The sequence below is a fragment of the Martes martes genome (assembly GCF_963455335.1).
Source record: "Martes martes genome assembly, chromosome: 1".
NCBI lineage: Eukaryota > Metazoa > Chordata > Mammalia > Carnivora > Mustelidae > Martes > Martes martes.
In genome coordinates this window covers 130,680,028-130,697,118 of record NC_137888.1, presented here as the reverse complement: position 1 = coordinate 130,697,118, position 17,091 = coordinate 130,680,028, and the positions used below count along the sequence as shown (strand labels likewise).

Genomic DNA, 17,091 nt, shown 5'->3' with positions numbered 1-17,091 from the left:
TCACAAGTAGACAGAGAGGCAGGCAGAGAGAGAGAGAGAGAGGAAGGGAAACAGGCTCACCGCTGAGCAGACAGTCCAATGCAGGGCTCTATCCCAGGGCCCTGGGATCATGACCTGAGCTGAAGGCAGAGGCCTTAACCCGTTGAGCCACCCAGGCACCCCTAAAGTCCTTCTTTTTAATTGTATTTCCTCCTTGTGAAGTCCATGGATCTGGGTTTGTTGACTTTGACAGCGTGGTTAAGCCTGGAACCGCCCACTTGCCTGTTCCTCCCGTCCAGACTCTTACTGGGGGCCCAGGTTGCTCTAGCTATCCCCAGGGTGGTGGCCACCCTTATCTCTTGCCATTCTTCACATTCCAGACTTCCAGCTTCATTAAGGTTTTTTTGGGAAACCCCAAGCCTCTTCTTCTCTCCTCTCTGCTGAATATGGCTCTTTCGCTTGGGGCTAGGTGTTTCCTCTCCCTCCCCCCAGGAGACCATTTGCACTTCTGGCTTCTGTGTAGATGTTACCCCTCTGGATGTTTTCTACAAGTTTCCCTCTTGCTACCCCCTCCCGCCTTACCTGGCCTGATGAGGTTTTCCACCGCTGGGTTCCACGGCACCAGTTTTACCATTCTCATCCTGGCACAGACTTTTCTGGAATGGGCTATAATGCCTGCCTCACCCACCAGACTGGAAGTGCCCTGGAGATAGGCAGCAAACCCAAGGCCCAGCACAGGGTCTGGCATGTGGGAAGTTTCCACTCAGTGTTTAATGTGGACTACATCATATGGTCAAGGACCCCCTGGGAGTATAGGGAATGGGGCCATCATTATGGACTGAAGGTGCCAGGGGTGTCTTCCTCTGAGGACCCAGATGGAGCTTTTAAATCAAAACCTAAGGGATGCCTGGGTGGCTCAGTCCGTTAAGCGTCTGCCTTTAGCTCAGGTCATGATCCCTGGGTCTTGGGATTGAGCCCCACCTTGGGCTCCTTGCTCAGTGGGGAGTCTGCTTCTCCCTCTCCCTCTGCCCCTCCCCTGCTTGTGCCTGTGTGCTTTCTGCCAAATTTTAAAAATCTTTAAAAAACCCTTTCATATAGTAGTCACTAGCCACACTTATTTTTAAAACCTAAATAGATTTAATTAAAATTAAACAAATTAGAAACACATTTCCTCGGTGTCAGCCAGTTTTAAGTACTCAATAGCCAGATGTGGCCAGTGCCTACTCTACTGGGCAGTGCAAGTGATAGAACATTCCCAGTATCTCAGAATGTTTCAGATGGTGCTGCTCTAGACACTGTCTTGTAGAAGTATTAATTTCAGGGCCTGAAGGTTGTGTGCAGGCCCTCCTTGGTGCTTTTGGTTAGGGGAAGTGGATTTTCGTGGATTCCTTCTGATGTGTGAACTGTGTCCTTATTTTCTCCTTGGTGCAGGATGCTCGTCAGAAGTTCCGTTCTGTTTTGGTGGAAGCAACGGTGAAACTGGACGAGCTGGTGAAGAAAATCGGCAAAGCTGTGGAGGACTCGAAGCCCTACTGGGAGGCACGGAGGGTGGCAAGGCAGGTGAGGTACCCCGCAGACCGTCTGCCCTGCCTGCTGCCCCAAACCAGGTCTGGGGTGCATCTTCTGACTTCCGTGTCCACCGCCAGAGGGTAGAAGTGTGAGCCTCTGGGATGCAGAAGGACCATGACTTTGAAACCATCTGCATTTGAAGACAGCCTTTATTTTCCCCTCCCCCCACAAGCTGCTCCATTCCACCTCTTGATGCTATTAATAGAGTGTGGGTGGTGGTATTTGGAGGACCCTGTGAGTGGGTGCCGAGTTGGTGCCCAGATCCAGTCCCCAGGCAGCTGGGCCGTCTTGTGCGGTGTGGGACCTAGTTCTGGCTTCCCAGTGTGTCTTCCTTGTCGCCACTGATGTGGTGCCGTGTTGTGCTTGTGTCCCTTCCCAGCCTCTGATAGCCAGGTCCCATGAACAGGGGGAGGAAAAGACACCCCCAACATCCAGCAGGGGCTGGGGACTTTCGCGTACCTCTGCCCACTCCAGCCTCTTAGTCCTGTGTCTCTTCATTGTGACTCACCACCTCAAGCAGACCTGAGCAAGGGGTCCAGAGTATGGGTTCTGTCCCTGGTGTGTGTTTATGTGTTGGAAGCTGTGGTCTCTACCGGTATAAAAGTGTGAGCGACAGGTGTTTGAGCACCTACTATGTTCACAGGCAAGTGGTTGGGTGTGGAATGGGAGATCACGGGAGGGTGAACCCTTGGGAGGTGAAACCCCAGAAATTGAGGAACGTGTTCAGGTCAGACCCATCGAGGGTCAGGGCCAGGCGTTGGGCGTTCTTCCCCTTTGCCCTGTCTCCATGCACCTCTCTAGTTTATCATCCCGGGATTCCCCTTGATGCTTTGGTGGTTCTGGCGAGGTTCTAGGTATGTTTTTGGGTTTCACACTGTGAACCCTGACTGAGCTTTCTGTTCAGAACCTGCCGGGTATGTTGCCTTATTCCTAGACAGAATGGCTGCCTGAACCCTGCCTCCTTCCCTTTCCAGCTGAGGGGGTTGTACCACATCAAAGTCCCAATTATTCATTGGTCTGCAACCAGCTCTGAGTAGCCACCCCTGCTTTCTACCTTCTTTGGGCCCCGCCCAGGCCTCTGGCTTTCCAGGGAGATAGAAAGGTGCTGGCCAGTCCCCAGGAGCTCCAGAACCGCAAGGTGCTGTCTATCAAAAATGCCTGTGTCCCACTAGTCTTTCAGGCACTCCCCAAGTTGGGGATGTATTGTTGGCCTTACTCCCCCACCCCCCACCTCCATGTAGCCCATGATGTAAAATTGCAGCATGAAGGGTTTGGGTTGGGTTTGAGGAGAAATTTTGAAAATTTAATGTAAGCATTGATGAATACTGAGCAGGTTATAAAATCTCTTTTCCTGAAAGTCTTTAACACTTGAATTTATTGCCCTCTGCCTTTCTTGAGCCCACAGATATCTGTTAAAACCATCCACATGCCCAGGTCTCGGGATGATTAAGAGTGGACTGTTAAAGCAAGCCTTCCCTTGGAGTTGTGGTAGACGTTTTCCCACCTGGTCCCCGGAGCTTGGGTTTCAGCACAGACCTGGCTAAAGGACCTCTGTGTTCAGGGGCCGGTGGAGGTTGGCCCATCAGGTCACCGGCCCCAGCTGGTGGGAAGTGTCCACCTTTGGCTGTACTCCTGTCACATGCGCTCTTAACTCAGAATCTTTGAACTTTCTGGTCCCTCTGCTTGTCACTGTCTTAACCCTTGAACTTGCATGGTCCACTCTCTTTGTCTTCAGGTTTCTGCTCCAGTGTCACTTTATCAGCAAGGCCTTCCTGGGCTACCATTGACATAACTGCCACTTGCCATCTTTAGCACCCCAGTCCCTCATCCCTTGATTGGCCATTTCTCCATAGCACTCTGTCCAGCTGACTTGTTATTGTTTACTTGTTTATAGTAGCACAGCTCTGCGAGGAATACCCGCACAGATGCATGGACGATGAGTTGGCAGGCCACCAGAAGAGCCCCTGCTCCTCCTGGCCCGCCCTTGGTGTTCTGAGCGTTTCCTCCATTGCCCCTTGACTCCCAGCTTACCTGCCTGTGGCTGCGTGACCAGAGGGGTAGGAACACAGGTGGCAAATCCAGCTTTGTCTGGGTGGGGTTCCTTTATTTTTATTTATTTATTTATTTATTTATTTATTTTTTTTGGTGGGGTTCCTTTAAATCTTACATACTGGGTTGTCTGTGACACATCTGGGATAGATTTCACACCACTCTCTTCTGTTCTGTACCCAAATCCTCTTTGATGGGGAAAGAGGTGGGAGGGAGCTGGTTTGGCAGGGTCCTGCTGCTGGGCGTCTGCAAACTTCCTCTCCTCCCTTCTTGTGGCTGGTGAGGACAATGATCGTGACAGTTGTGGAGTTCTTTGGGTGAGCCACTGAGTCATCAGGTCCCTTGAGATTATACCCAGACCCTGGGGGTGACTGACTCACTCTCAGCTAGCAGAGGCCAAGATGACTGTTAAGGGAACCGCTGCCTTCTTGCAGGTGGGGCAGGAAGAAGGGCAGGGAAGGCCCAGAGTGACCCCTGCCCCTCAACCCCAAGGGACCTTGTTGGTCTGTAGCCGAGGAACTGGAAGGACGCTCAAAGGCTAAGGCTGGGTGCGGATGTCCCATTTCGTTTGCGCACACAGTGGGCTGTCTGGGCTCGGGCCAGGTGGCGAGTCTGTTTGTGCACCCGCATCCTCTGACCTTCCTGATGGTGAAGGGGGTGGGGCACCCCTCCAGCGACTGCCAAGTGGGCCTTCCTGTTTTCTTCCTCTCTTTTATTCCCACCCCCTTCCTGTCTGTATTTACGGACCCTCTGGCTCTGTATAGCAAGGATGGTCTCTCAGAGCTGGCCTGCTGAGCATCTGCTCCACGTGTGTATCATGCATGGGCCCTGCACTCCCAGAGCCCCTGCACCCTCGTCTGTGCGACAGGGATGGTTTACGGGAGCAGCTCTGGCTCTCTCGTGATGTTGCCTTTGGATTTAACTGAGGTATAACGTGTGTTTGACCGCAGACTCCTTGCATGAGCTTAGGTTTCAGCTCTGAAAAAACCTTTTTGTCGTAGAAAATTTTGAAAAGAAATGAAATGAAAGTAAGTTCCTGTTGTCTTCTGTTACTGTTTGATGTTTATCTCCTATTGTTATTATTATTTTTTTTAAATAAGAGATCATCCCGTAGTGGTGGTTTTATATTGTCTAAATGCCAGTGTCCATCCATCCAGAGTCCCAGTGGAGAGGGGACTTAAAGAGCTTGGTTTTCCAGGAGATTACGAAGGCTTGTAATTGTTGGGCCAATAGAACTTCTATTTGCTTCTCAAAATTTACATTAACTTTATTGTTCCTGGTGTCATGTCAGATCAGGAATGAGTCAGACCCAGTCCTGTGAGGGTGAAAACACAGCCCAAATTCTCCCAAGAGGAGGTAGAATCCAGCCCCTACAATGCCCAGCTGGGGTGGGGGCAGGGAACTGGCTTTGATGGATTTGAGGGTTTTTGTCCTTGAGCTGGCGCTTGTTTGTAAGGCTGCTTTGACATATCTGTCAGCCCACATGGCCTTCAGTGTGTGGCAGGAGACGTTCTGACAAGGGGGTTGAGCTGTGTGACGCAGTAAAGCCTGAACAGCCAGAGTGTTTCTTGGTTGCTTTGCTCCCTGGGCTCTAACTTGTCTAGCAGTGACCCTGAACCTGTCATTTTTAGCGCTGTCACTCTCCATGCTTAGTATTACTATTTTTTAAAGAGGTGTGGAAACTGTACAGAACATACATTTTGCCATCTGAGCCATTTGCAAATGTGGAATCCCGCAGCATCAAGTACATTCATGTCGTGGGCCCATCCCCACCGCCATCCATCTCTAGAACTTTCTCGTCTTCCCAAACTACAGCTCCGTACTTATGAGATGTCCATGCCTCATTCCTTCCAACCCCCTGTCCTTGGCAGCCATGGTTCTACTTTCTGTCCCTGTGAATAAGTACCCGATGGAAATGGAATCAGGCAGTATCTGTCCTTCTGTGACTGGCTTATTTCTCTTTGCCTAACATCTCCCGGGTTTGTCCATGTTGAAGCACGTGTTAAAATTTCATTCCTTTTTAAGAGGACCTACCACATTTTGTTCCTTCATCCATCAATGAACATTTGGGCAACTCTCGTTGGTTTTACGTGGTTGCAGTGTGTCAGAGGACTTTGCAAGTCTGAAGAGCGACAGAAATGCAAAATAGGGTTACTTGGTGCTAGATGTTGCCTGTTTTGTGTTTATGGGTCCATGTAAGTCTGTGCCCCACATGTAAGCTCCTTCAGGAAAGTAAGGCGAGTGGGAAGGCATTTGAAGCTTGTGGAGTGACTTAGCTGTAGGACCACTGGCAAAGCCTGGCCTCTGAGCCAGAGCTATTGGCTCTGAATCCTAACTGAGATTTTAATAGCCATGGGACTTTGATGGGTTATGGAACCTCTGTGCCTTAGTTTCTTCATCTATAAAATGGAGTCATGTATGTCCGCTTTTGCTGGGACACAAGCCACCCTGAACTTAGTGGCTTAAAATCCTTATCGAGCTCATGATTTTGCTGGGCAGTTTTTTTTTTTTAACCTCCGGCTTGGCTGATGTCATGCATATGTAATCAGTTGGTGGGTTGGCTGGGGGCTGGCTGATCTCCCATGGCTTTATCTGTCAGGCACTTGGCCAGTGGTCAGCTAAGGCTTCCCGGGTGACTGGACCACATGTGTCTCATCCAACAGGCCAGCGAGGGCTTCTTCATGTGGTGTGGGGATTCCAGGAATAAAAAGGACAAACCCTTTTCAAGCCTCTGCCCATGTCACATTTGTTCATGTCTTACTGGTTAGAGTAAGTCAGTCCAAACTCAAGAGGTGGGGGGAAAGACAGTACTGCAAGGTGCCTGCAAAGTATTGTAGCCATTTCTGCAACTTAACCACAGTGATAAAACTAGCACTTGTAAAGCATTTGGATCAAAGAAAAAGAATCTAAGTTGTTATTCCAGATGTACTTTGCTATCAAATATTGTGTCTCTATGGTGAATCTGCTGCCTTAAAAACAAAACAGACCATGGCACTAGAGACCGTTGGATGGCGGAGGCAGGCCTGTGCTGGCCGAGAGGAGACATGTCAAATGTCAAGAATTTGAGGACAGGAGGGTGACCCCAGGCACCTGAGTAAGTACTGAATTGCTTATGGGGGTAAAGTGTGCCGGAGGCTCACAAATGTTGAGGGGGAGGGGTATCTGATGGACTTTTCCACTGATCGCAAGCACTCTGAGCCCTATCAGACAATAATGTGGTAAGGGCCTTCAATGATGGAGAGTCCTGTTTCCCATGAAATGAGACAGGTCAAGTGCTTCAGATAATCCCTTGAATTCTTATGTTAATCGTAGAGTCACAGAGCATTGTAGGCTTTCTTTGTTGGGAAATTCTAGACATTGGTTTTGTTTGCAGAAGGCCCTCTGTAAGTGGAGAAAGAGAGGGCTAGGTCCCACAAAGTTGGGACATAAACTCAAGGATATGTTGGGCATGGGTTATTACTCTGTTTACCTGTTTGGGTATTTTTTTTCCTCTGAATTTATCATTTTCTTTTACTCAATAGATATTTACTGGGTTTTTCTACTTATTGTCAGGCCCTGTTTTAGCCACTTGTTGAGAACAGAACAAAGAGCCTAACTGTGGAGCAGGCATTCCACTCTTGGTCTCATAAAAGAATGTGGGGTGGCGTGTTTTGGGCAAAAGTAGAATCTTGGTACTGATATTTAACGTGTGGGTCCCCCGCCATTTGAGAAATAGAGCAAGACTATGGATCACAGTGGGCTAGTGGATTGGTGAGTTGAAGTGTTTCTCAAAGTATTTTCTGGGGGCGCCTGGGTGGCTCAATGGGTTAAAGCCTCTGCCTCCAGCTCAGGTTATGATCCCAAGGTCCTGGGATTGAGTCCCACATCGGGTTCTCTGCTCAGCAGGGAGCCTGCTTCCCTTCCTCTCTCTCTGCCTGCCTCTCTGCCTACTTGTGATCTCTGTCTGTCAAATAAGTGAATGGAATCTTCAAAAAAAAAAAAAAAAGTATTCTGAGTATCTCCCCTTTGTGCTGGCCATTGTGGAGCATAAAATGTTCGTATCCTCCAGGAATCCCTTCAGCATAGACAAGCAAGGTAGTTTTAAGGCATAGTTAGTCTGTTGTCTTTATTCACGGTAGTTAGGTTCTCCAAAGTCACTACCAGTGCTGAATTAGAGAGGCATTCTATTGAGGTGTTACTCCTAGGGGAACTAGAGGGTCGGGATCCTGAGAGCCTCTGGTCACATTTTCATCAACTGATCCATACATAACCTTCTTTCACGTATGTTTGTCTTTAAAGACACCTTATTTAGGGGCATCTGGGTGGTTCAGTCAGTTGAGTGACAGATTCTTCATTTCAGCTTAGGTCATGAGCTCAGGGTGGTGAGATCAAGCCCCGTGTCAGGCTCCATGCTCAATGTGGAGCCTGCCTGAGATTTTCTCTCCCTCTTCCCCTGTGCGTGTGTATGATCTCTCTCTCTCTCTCTCTCTCTCAAATAAATAAGTAACTCTTAAAAAAAATATAAAGACACCTTATTTAATATATATTTCTTACAAGTAACTAATTATGTATAGTATTTCCTTATAATAAGAAACTAGCCAAGGAGGTTCGAACATTTTCCTAACCCTAGGTGACATGATCATAAATTTGTCACCTTTCAGCATCACACAGTGTTGCCCACTGTGCTTTTTTAACTGGTCACCATCTCCCATGCTTTGATACCAGATGGAGTCCACAGATAAGCCACTTTTATGTGGCTTCCTCATGCACTGGCTATCGACTTGACTTTAGCACTTACTAGAGCAGCCGCTTGTGGGGATCTGCAAATTTCCTCTTCCTTTTTCTGGATGTACCGCATTGTTGATTCACTAACATTAAACTCATGGCCAACAGCACTGTGACTCACGCCTGAATGAAGCTTCCGTAAAACACATATTTTTTCCATACGGCACATATATCGTAGCCTTCTTGCACTTCGGAACACTAGCCAGCACTTCAGCACCGGGCTTGGGGGCCAATTTGAGCAGCTGAATCTGACAAAAAGCACAGAAATGTGAGAAATGTGGCACTGAGTAGACAGGGGTGGGCAGTCGTTTCCAGGGTGAGACCTGCAGCAGGAAGGCAGAGAGTTGCCTTGTTAGGCTGTGGCTGGGAAGGTGCACGTGGAGCGACCGAACTGCTTCGCTACAGTACTTGCTGTATTATATTTGTCCAGACCCTGCAAGTGCTGTAAATACTGATTTTGGAGTTACAAAGAAGTTTTAGTGAGCAGGCAAATCTGTAAATAAGGAACCCGTGAATAATGGGGACTGTTTGTACTCACCCAAGGGGGAGGCTCATTTTTTTTTTTAAATATTTTATTTATTTGACAGAGAGAAATCACAACTAGGCAGAGAGGCAGGCAGAGAGAGAGGAGGAAGCAGGCTCCCTGGGGAGCAGAGAGCCCGATGCAGAGCTCGATCCCAGGACCCTGAGATCATGACCTGAGTTGAAGGCAGAGGCTTTAACCCACTGAGCCACCCAGGCGCCCCGGGGAGGCTCATTTGTTAGAGAACTGAACCCCACGGCCTCTGTGTAGACATCGTGTGGAAGAAGCCAGTGGGGTGAGGTCACTCTAGGGGGTGGGAGCGTGGGGGAAGCCTGGGCAGAAAGGCCCCCCGGAACCCCAAAGTGCAAGAGAGAGTCTGGGTAGAAAGAGGAAAGAGCCACGATCTGAGGGAGAAGTCCATGCGGGGGTAACCTGGGATAAGTGTGTCAGCTCCAGGGCAGTGGAAAGGAAGCCTTCTGGGAGCTGAAGGCCCAGATGGGGAAGGAGTGGTGGCCAGCTGAGGGAGTACCACCAGACTGGGTTGAGAAGCTGCAGAGAAACTGCTGGGGGCTCTTACATGTGGGAAGTTACCTTGTTTGAGATGGTAATTAGACGTGGTTGCTAAATATTGTGTCTTTGGTTAATGGCGGCACCATCGAGATCTACCTATGTATTAGGCACCATGTGTACTGCTCTGTGAGTATGTGGATGGGTGGGGGTGTCTTTCTCTTTCCCTTTTGTCCCGCTGGTATAGATGAGGAAACTGGTCTTGGAGCCCAGAGACCATCACTTGGGCCTTTGCATAAGCCCTTCTGGTGTTGTGGCTTAATTTGAGAGGATGGGAAGGGAAGCTTTAACAGACTTCGTGGTTAACCAGTGGTCAAGAGAGTCACAGGGAACTCCAGGGTTTTGACCTGGATAGCCTGAATGGCAATAGGATGTGGACAGTGGGGACCCAGCTTTGGGAGAAGGCGGTGAGCTTGCCCTCCTGGATGTTAAAGCTGTGATGGGGTACCACAGTGGGAATGTCACAGACGAGGACGCAGGACCCGTTGGAGGTGGCGAGCTGGGAGTCAATATGGAGGTGACAGTTTACTGGGAAACTATTGTGTGGAGAGAACGGAGTCAGAGATTCAGGATGGAGGGAAGGAGGGAGAGGAGAGGAATTTGAGCAGTCTTTGTGGACCAGGCACTTTTCTAAATGCTTCACAAGCAGAAGGGTGGTCCTTTAAGTTCTGCAGGGCTGGAAAGTGAGGTTTAGAGAAGCTGAGTTCTTCAAGTGGCCCTCCATGTCCTTCCAGATTGAGGATCTACTAGGTCCCCAGGCCTGTAGAGTTGTAGGTCCCTTATGTACATGCTCTCATGTCTGCTCAGCAAACTTGAAGGTGGCATTCCTGTCACGGTCAGATGGAGGGGGTACTGAGTGAGGCTCGGGGAGGTGAAATGGCACCCCAGATTACTCGACCTCGGGAGGAGAGGAGCAGAGATTTGAACTCATGTCTGCCTGGTTCTGGCTGCTGCCCAGGGCTTCCCCTTCCCGAGGCATCTTGTGACCATCAGAAAGCCTGAGCCACACCCTGACACCTCTTAGGGGGCAGGTGGGAGCAGTCGTGGATGTGGAGGGCTCAAAGAAAGAAATTGAGCTCTGTGTGGTAGTTTCCTTGCCTTTTCTGCCCTGGGATGACTGTGAGGCTCTTTTTCCAAGCAGCCCGGGGCCCTTAGAAACTCCTTCCCCTGGTGGCACGCCCTCCTACTTCTCCTGGGACTCGAGCACAACTTCATCGTGCCTCCCTTCCTCCCAGTCACTTTCGTTTCCGTTGGGCCACCGGCCTGCCTGGGTGGCAGCTCTCAACTGGGACTCGGGTGAGGAGGTCTGGGTCAGTGACGTCCTTCCCCGTGGCCCTGAGCATGTTCCCACTGGGGGGCCCCAGGCCGGTTCCTGGGAACCGCGTCATCCCTGTTGCCCATAGTAAGGGCAGGCAGTGAGTGACGGGACTCCTGTCCCAGAGCAGGGCCCCTGCTGATTTATGGCAAGAGAGGGCAATGGACGGTTAACTCTCCCTTGCCTGTAAGACTCTATCCTGTCTTGTAGTCTTGCTTGGAGGTCCCGGCAAAGAAGCAGCTGCATTTTGGAAGCCTAGATGCCTGATCAAGACGGGGTCAATGGAGGGGGTGTGGTTAGTGGCAGCTTCTGACCCAGGTCAGAGGCTCCTTACACAGGGGAGGTCTTGAAGCTTCAATCTGGAGGGCTCATCTCTATGGAGCCTCTGCACCTCCTGCTTGGCTGGCCCTGCAGGGGGCATCGTCTGCTGGGGCTGGAGCAGGAGTGTTGCTGATCTTGAGGTTTTCTCTGCTGGTGGTGCACTGGGCCACTTGCTTTGACGCCTTCCTGCCTGGCCGGCAGTGGGTGATGGCCTGCAACGGGGTGTCAGCCAAGCAGTATGAAGCTGGAAGTATTACACCCCTCCATCCCCCCATTACCTTGTAAGTTGGGGGTTTGTCAGGGTGGTTCCCTGTCCCTTGTCCCCTTTGCCTTTCTGGGGCATGTCTGATGCCCAGTACGTGCCACTTGGTGGGCCACACGCTGCCCAAAGCTGACAGACATGGTTTGTCACCGTAGTTTGAGGGTTAGTGGGGGATGTGGGGTGTTCTGTATTTGAAACTATGAGGCTCCTTGGATGTGTCTCTTCTTTTCTCTCCTTCCATCTTCAATAAAATGATTGCATTATTAAGGATCATCCCTTCCTTCCCCCTCTGTAAACCAGCCTTGTTCCCCGGAAGGAGTGGCAGAGTGACCGATTTCTCAGCTGAAGAAAATCAGAGTGCGGGATGTATTTTTGTCATGAGTGTTGTCAACACGGCTAAGCCTTTCTATGCTGTCATGTAGCCAGGTGTGGTCCCCGACAGGTGGTGACATTTCTCTTGAGCACTTTTGGCTTACCTTTCCATTCCCTCTCCTCACCTTGGGGATCCACCTTCTGCCCATCCTGCTTTCCTTCTTTTCTCTTCCATTTCCCCCTCCCCTGCCCTCCCAGAGTGACTTCATATTCTACCCCTTTCCTTCTGCTAACATCTACCCCGAAGAATTGGGTGGCCTTATTCACACTAAAAATTAGATGCGTGATAAGGCTTAGATATTTACAGACTCTGGAACTTTGAGTAGTTCTGCTTTAGAAACCTTCCCCTGTCTTGGGATACTCTGCTTCCTGTTGTAGAATGCGGATCCCCAGCTCGGTGTTTGTGGCCCAGCAGGAGCTTCTGGACAGGTGTGTGAAGGGATCGCACCCATTCCTGAAAGAGGGAAGTGCAGCAAGTTCAGGCAGTAGCCAGGGTGTTCATGTGTGTGTGGTGGGATGTCCTTGTGGGGTATAAAGCAGAGCTAGGGGCAGCAGATGGAATATAGGACGTTCAGTGAAATTTGAATTTCCGATCATTTTTTTTTTAAGGCTGTCTCTGTCTCACATGATATTCGGGACTTACTAAAACTAAAAAAAATTGTCACGCACCTGAAATTCAAATTTAACTGGGAGTCCTGTATTTTTATTTGCTGAATCTAGCAGCCGTACAAAGGAGGGGAGCTGTGTTGAGTCATCACCCAGTTGGATAAAGTTGTTTTGGAGTCCGCCACCCCCTCTCAGGTTCCTGCATTTATAGCATGTGTTGTTGTGGAGGGAAGATTCTGGTCCCGCTGTGCCATTCCTTAGCTGGTAGCCTTGGGCAGGTACAAGTGAATGAATATGTAGGAGTATTGAGTGCAACTGAGAGTATTCAACGTCTCACACCACAGTTCTACACTCCTAAGCCTAAACACTCCTAAGCCTGGAAACTCCTAAGCGTTTCCAGGAAGAAATGGAGTTTTTTAGAAAGAGAGTGCAAGCAGGGGAGGAGCAGAGGGGGAGGGAGAGAAGGGGAAAGGGACTCTCAAGGAGACTCCACGCTGCCTGTGGAGTCCGACGCCAGGCTTGATCTCATGACCCTGAGATCATGGCCTGAGCCTAAACAAAGACTCAGAGGGTCAACAAATTGAGCCACCCAGGTGCCCCAAAATGGGGTTTCTAAGAAAAGTGGTTGAGTCTGATCACTGCCCCCCTCAACCTTACCACCTTGATGGCTAAGAGCTGGTTGGCTCCAGACAGAACTCTGAAGGGCTCCGTGGACAGGCACATGAACTAGGTCTCTTCTGAAGGATCTGCCCGAATTTGGTTCCTCAGCCACTCTGCCCTCATTTATCCAGGCACCAACTGATGTCTGCCTCCCTCGAACTTCTCCCCTTCCCCCCATTCTTGAGTGACTTTAATAGTTTGATCATTTACTCATGTTTATTTATTTAGTTTTCCATTTCAGACTTTGCCAGGCACCAGGGAGCTTACATTCTCCCAGCAGAAAGGATGCCTCTTCGCTGCACTTAGGGCAGTGATCAGCTATGTCTAGGAAGCCTCACTTTGTGTACTTCACTTTGAAGAAGTGGGTAAAATGGAAGTACAATGAGGATACCACCTGTTCATCGGTTCGTTAGTAGCCTAAAGTGCATTCCCCAGCCCTTAGGCAAAGCACTGTGCAGAAAGGATGCGTGGACTTTTTTATTTCTAAAAGTCATGGTGTATCAATCTCCTGAGGTTCTCTCATTCCTTGAATTCAAGTCTCTTGGTCTCAGAGTCAGGCCAACTAAGTGAAGATTCTCTTTACACAGAGGAGGCAAGGTGGTCTGTATTTACACCGACCCTGAGCACTCAACCAAGGTGGTTGAAGGGACCTGTAGTGGGTTCTTGAAGAGCAAGTGGAAGGAAATCGTAAGAGAAGGCACTGTATTGAGTTTCTGTCCATTCCTTTTCTGTGTGGCCTCATCCCAGCACCTGAGTTCTACAGCCTGAAATTATGAAATTTACATTACCTTATGCACAAGATGATGGCCTCCTCTAATATCAGCCAGTAATTGCATTTGGTTGCAAGCAACCAAGGACTCAAAAACAGTGGCCTGCACACACTAGGATGTGTTCTCTCACCTGGAAGAAGACCTGAAGTAGGCAGTCTAGTGTAGTCTGGCGCTGTGACTCTGTGGTCACCTGAGACCCAGTGACCTATGTATTGCTCAGTCCTGTGAGTTCCAGCTCAAAGCCACCTCATGGTCCAAAATAGCTGCAGGAGCTCCAGCTGTCACATCTGCCTTTCAGAGCAAAAGGGACAAAAGAGGAATGGGGAAGGGACATATGCCCCGTCTCTTTTAAAGAGTCTATTTGGAATTCTCAGACAATACTCTGCTTCCATTTCATTGCTGGAACCTGCTGGAATATTGCTGGAACCATTGCTAGAACCATTGCTGGAACTCTGCTTCCATTCCATTGCTGGAACATGGGTAGCTGCACTGGTGGCTTGGCTTAGAGTTTTTTTCACTAGCAGGGTTGTTTCTAAGGATGGAGGCAGGGGAGGTATTGGGAGGCAGCTAACTAACTGTGCCATTTCTGGGCTGTAATATCTTCTATCTTTTAGTAAGGCTCTGGGTTGGAAGGAGTTAGAGGTGGACAGATGTGACCCACAGAGCAGGCCAAGGACTCCTCGGAGTAGGGAAATGCAGTAAACCCTGTTTCTCTCTGCTAGGTCACTTCCCTCCCTTTATGGAGTGTGGAGAAACTTCCTGTCCTTTATATTGTGTTGGAGACCTATGAGGAAATCGTAGCTTCCCATGAAGGTGTAATTGTGTTGTGTGTGTTTTGTCAAGTCACAGAATCCATTCATACTTTCTTTTAACAAATGCTAATTAAATGACTCATTTCCCATTTCCACCTCTCTGGTAGAAGCCCTGACGTCTGACCTGGATGACCGAAATAGCCTTTCCATTGGTATTCTTGCCTTTTAGTGCCCTTCCCCCACCTGTCCCCACTGCCTCCCAACTGAATCTTGCCAGAATCAGTTCTGCTGACAGTTCTCCCAAAACTTCAGTGCACGTAATAGTTAATTTTATGTGTCAACTTAGCTGGGTCACACAGAATGCTTCTGTGAAGGTGTTTATTGGATGAGACATTTAAACTAGTGGGATCTGAGTAAAGCAGTTTGCCCTTCATAATGTGGGTAGGCCTTGTACAGTCAGTCCTCCAAACAAGAGAGAGTTATTATTATTATTATTTTAAAATATTTGTTTATCTGAGAGAAAGCAAGTGAGTGGAAGGGGGGGCAGAGGGAGAAAGAGAGGGAGAATCTTTTTAGTTTTTATTTTTTTTTAAGATTTTATTTATTTATTTGACAGACAGAGATCACAAGTAGGCAGAGAGGCAGGCAGAGAGAGAGGAGGGGAAGCAGGCTCTCCACAGAGCAGAGAGCCTGACTCGGGGCTTGATCCCAGGACCCTGGGATCATGACCTGAGCCGAAAGCAGCGGCTTTAACCCACTGAGCCACGCAGCCCCCCCAATCCCCAGAGAAAGAATTTTAAGCAGACTCCCCTCTGAGTGCAGAGCTTGACATTGGGTTCGATCTCACAACCCTGAGATCACAACCTGCCTGAGCCGAAACCAAGAGCTGGATGCTCAACTGACTGAGCCACCCCGGTGCCCCCAAGAGAGAATTTGGTAGCAGATGACCTTTGGACTTGAGAAGTATCAGCTGTTCTCTGAATCTTTGTCCTGTTGGCCTACCCTTGCAGGTTTTGGACTTGCCAGCCGTCATGATTACATGAGCTGATTACTTAACATAAATCTCTTTCTCTGTGAACAGACATACCTTGGAAATATTGCAGGTTTGGTTCCAGACCACTGCAGTAAAGCAAATTCACAATAAAGCAAATCAAATGAAATTTTTTGTTTCCCACTGCATATAAAAACTGTTTCCCATATATTGTAGTCAGTTAAATGTGCAATAGCATTATGTCTGGAAAGGTATATGCTGTAATTAAAAAATACTTCATTGCTAAAAAAAAAAGTGCTCATTATCATCTGAGTTTTCAGTGAGTCATAATCTTTTTGCTCGTTAGAGGGTCTTGTCTTGATGTTGATGGCCGCTGACTGATCAGGGTGGTGGTTGCCGAAGGCTGGGGTGGCTGGGGCAGTTTCTTAAAATATTTGAAGTTTGCCACGTCAATTGACTCTTCCTTTCATGAATGCTTTTTCTGCAGTACGTGATGCTGTTTAATAGCATTTTACCAATAGTAGAGCTTGTTTCAAAATTGGAATTGATTCTCTCAAACTCTGCTGCTGTTTTATCAACTAAGTTTATGGAATATTCCAAATCCTTTGTTGCCCTATCAGCCGTGTTCTCAGCATCCGCACCAGGAGTAGATTCCGTCTCAATAAACCACTTTCTTTGCTCATCCCTAAGAAGCAACTCCTCACCTGTTCAAGTTGGATCATGAGATTATAGCAATTCAATATAATTATGACAACGTTTGAAATACGGTGAGAATTACCAAAATGTGACAGCACTATGGAGTGAACAGATGCTGTGGAAAAATCGCGGCGGTAGACTTCCTTGAGGGAGGGTTGGCACAGACCTTCAGTTTGTAAAAAACCACAGTGTCTTTGAAGTGCAGTAAAGTGAAGCACTGTAGGCCTGAGTACATGTCCTTTGGGCTTTTTTCTCTGGAGGACCCTGACCTGCACAGCCCATCTGCGTCCAGCGTCAGGCCCAGATCTGAGCGTAGCATGCAGGGCTTTTCCGTCTGGCTTGGCGCTCATACTCTGGCCCCTGGGTACTCTGTGCCGTGCCCCCGTGCACCCCCTCCCTCACCCCACCACCACCCCAGGTGCTGGGTACATCCTATCGCTGTGCTCCCAGCTTCTGGAAATGTTGTGGAGTGTTTTGCATTGTTGTGTGTTTCTGTTCTCTGCCTGGGATGTTTCCCTCCCCACCCTGAGCAGCTCCGTGATGTTGGGAATGGCGGCCATTAGCCACACGTGGCTACTAAAAGACCAAGTCCAGAAATCCATAAAACTGGAAGTTCACTTCTTCAGTCTCCCCAGCCAGTTTCAAGTGCCCGGTAGCGACACGTGGGCGATGGCTACTATTTGGGGACAGCGCACATAGAGAACATTTCTGTCATTACAGAGAGTTCTCTTGGGCAGCGCTGCTTGGCTCTTACCCTTTGCATGGTTGAAGTGAGGGCACGGGTCCGTGTAACTCCTGCCCTCGCCCTGCGGTTCCCCCACCTCACTGAGCTTCCCACCAGCTTTGCTTTTTGGAGAATGTGATGAAGGCTACAGACATCATCCTCCGAAAACCT

General features: G+C 49.1%; 1 protein-coding gene across 1 annotated transcript in view; it reads left to right on the top strand.

The window, feature by feature from the left end:
* Positions 1–17,091, top strand: part of SH3BP5 (SH3 domain binding protein 5) — a 70,884-nt gene that overhangs the window by 24,227 nt on the left and 29,566 nt on the right. The window contains exon 3 of the mRNA XM_080808074.1: positions 1,411–1,539. Within this exon, the coding sequence (XP_080664200.1) occupies positions 1,411–1,539 (129 nt within the window). The remainder of the gene's footprint in view (positions 1–1,410; positions 1,540–17,091) is intronic.